The sequence below is a fragment of the Penaeus japonicus genome, unplaced genomic scaffold (assembly GCF_977035675.1).
Source record: "Penaeus japonicus unplaced genomic scaffold, GWHDUDI00000001_assembly GWHDUDI00000024, whole genome shotgun sequence".
Classification (NCBI taxonomy): domain Eukaryota; kingdom Metazoa; phylum Arthropoda; class Malacostraca; order Decapoda; family Penaeidae; genus Penaeus; species Penaeus japonicus.
In genome coordinates, this window is record NW_028234426.1 from 28,336,248 (window position 1) to 28,338,747 (window position 2,500).

A 2,500-nucleotide genomic window follows, 5' to 3' on the forward strand; every position below is an offset into this window, starting at 1 on the left:
CACAAAGCTCTGCCCGCCCAGCTGCTGCATCAGGGCTTGCTGGTACGCTGCATTCCCCGTCGGTTGGTACACTGGCACGCCCGACTTGTCTCCGGCGGGGCGCTTGTACGGCACGCCCATTCCAGGGAAAGCCTGCAACACACAACACATTAAGTATACGGAAGGTAAACGGTGCCGCTGTTCCCCGGGCTTCGTCTGGCCTGGGGCGGGTGCTGGCAGAGGGCACAGAGGGGGCGTGGAGGGGAGGGTGCCAAACACAGGTGTAGGCTCATGGCCACGGATCATGGCCGGCACTCACAAGGTACGGAAGAGAGGAAGAAAGGGCTTATCTCACATGTGCAACTCTGTGCAATAAACTCATGATGATACACTAGCACTGATATCATCGTTCACAGTATTAGTGGAGACACAATATACATCAAAGATAACTATCGTCACAGGTAGACGACCCACACGCTGGTTCGTCTTAACTCTGTGAGGGGAAAATTAATACATTAATGGGAAACGCAATATCTGTGACGAGAGAGAGAGAGAGAGAGAGAGAGAGAGAGAGAGAGAGAGAGAGAGAGAGAGAGAGAGAGAGAGAGAGAGAGAGAGAGAGAGAGAGAGAGAGAGAGAGAGAGAGAGAGAGAGAAGAGAGAGAGAGAAAGCAGGCCATGATCACGCATCTCCGTGAACCTACACCATTCAAGTCTCTCACCAAACTATCTACTAAAAATCTAATTTGGCACGTCACAAAATTGTTAAAGTAGAAATAATGTGCGATATATATATATATATAATATATATATATATATATATATATATATATATATATATATATATATATATATATATATATATATATGATAGAAATGATGAAACAGGTGACCACGGGGGAACAGGAAGCGTAATGGGTCACTTGCAATATCGATTTAATGATCATTTAGTCTAAGTCAAGCAAGACAAAAACGTGGTCTCCCCTGCAATGATTGAGACTAAGATCCTAGATGAAGTCAAGGGATAACACCACTTAGATTACCTAATGTACTTTAAATTTCTTTGTTTTTGAAAGAAAATTATAAAATAAAAATGACAAACATATCAACTTGTATCAGTGGGTTGCCGTTTCCTCATATATTTTTATCTTTTTATTTTACTAGTTATTATCAACATAATAAATGAAATGAATAGCACATATCATCCACAATGGATTCAGTGTAATCAAAACACACAATTGAATTCCTTATCCCTCAAACAAATAGCCAAAGTCAAGGAAACAGCCACCCAGACACGGGGATATCCTGTTCTCATGGAACGAAACAGTAGGATTATCTCTCTGTTTGTGTAACGGAGGGTCAGGGCCACAACCTGCCCCAAGGAGGAGAATGACAGACAAAAAAAGGGGGGGATCGAAGGAGGAGAGACAGAAAGTAAGTCAAGGGTCGCGTGAACAACATGACGGTCCGTGCCGCTTCTCTGAGAACAGGATGGGTACCACATGGCCCGACTCGCTGCGTTCGCTTGTGCCACCACGATGACAGGGGGGAGGGAGGGGAGGGGAGGGGAGGGTAGGGGAGGGATGGGCAGTGGGGAGGGAAAGGGGGTGGGGGGGGTCTGAGAGGGAGGCAGGGAGGAGAAGGCTCGCTAAGTGGGGTCTGGAAGACGAGGACGTCAGTCGCAGACGGGTCGTTCTGTGCCTAGGACAAGTTCCAATTTTTTATTTTACTCTCTCTCTCTCTGCTACTAGTGAAGCTTCTCGGTTTTTAGGCATCAACCGAGACAAGAATGACATCTGCTTTTATACTGACGTCACCGCCACCGAGTGAGAGTCCATTCTGGATCATTCCACGCCCACTTCTAGCTGTTCCTCTGACGTGGCTGAAGAACAAGACGCACTAAGGAAGAGGGAGGGGGAGGCGAGAGGGAGGGAGGGGAGGCGAGCGGGAGGGGGAGGCGAGAGGGAAGGGGAGGCGAGAGGGAGGGAGGGAGGGGGGAGGCGAGAGGACGTGCGTTAAAAGAGAGGCGTAGACAGGGAGCCACAGGGAGCCACAGGGAGTTGGAACCATCAAGATAACACGCTGGGATGTGTGGTGGTATAAACAGGGCAGCGAGTCTTGCCATGAGACTTATAGTGGAATTATAATAATGATAATAATAATGATAATGATAGTAATAATTATAATAATAATAATAATAATTATAATAATGATAATAATAATAATAACAATAATAATGATGACAGTAAGAGTAATAAACATAATGATAACAATAACAGGGTAATGATATCAACAATAATAACCATAATCAACAAGAGTAATGAAAAAAACAAACCAACAACAATAACTGATATAGTTATAATAAGATTCAAGAAAGAGCCACTTTGCAAGATCAAGGTCGTTTTTCTTGCAATAGCTGGTCTTGGGAGCTTGAATAGTCTTGCCTGCAATCGAGACACCTCAAGAGATCTAGAGTGACTTCGAGGTGACTAATCAAGAGATGATGGTTGATAAAAGCATAA

At 44.8% G+C, this 2,500-nt stretch overlaps 2 protein-coding genes across 15 annotated transcripts in view; both read right to left on the minus strand.

Moving 5' to 3' along the window:
• Positions 1 to 47, minus strand: part of LOC122248902 (uncharacterized) — a 38,480-nt gene extending 38,433 nt beyond the window's left edge. The window contains exon 1 of the mRNA XM_086550949.1: positions 1 to 47. This exon is cut by the window's left edge and continues 10 nt beyond it. The gene's annotated coding sequence lies outside the window, so the exon portion shown is untranslated.
• The window catches only part of LOC122248901 (uncharacterized), a 448,403-nt gene that overhangs the window by 2,231 nt on the left and 443,672 nt on the right, over positions 1 to 2,500 (minus strand). For all 14 annotated transcript variants that reach the window (XM_086550939.1, XM_086550941.1, XM_086550940.1 and 11 more), the window contains one exon: positions 1 to 132. This exon is cut by the window's left edge. In XM_086550939.1, coding sequence (XP_086407065.1) covers positions 1 to 132 — 132 coding nt within the window. The remainder of the gene's footprint in view (positions 133 to 2,500) is intronic.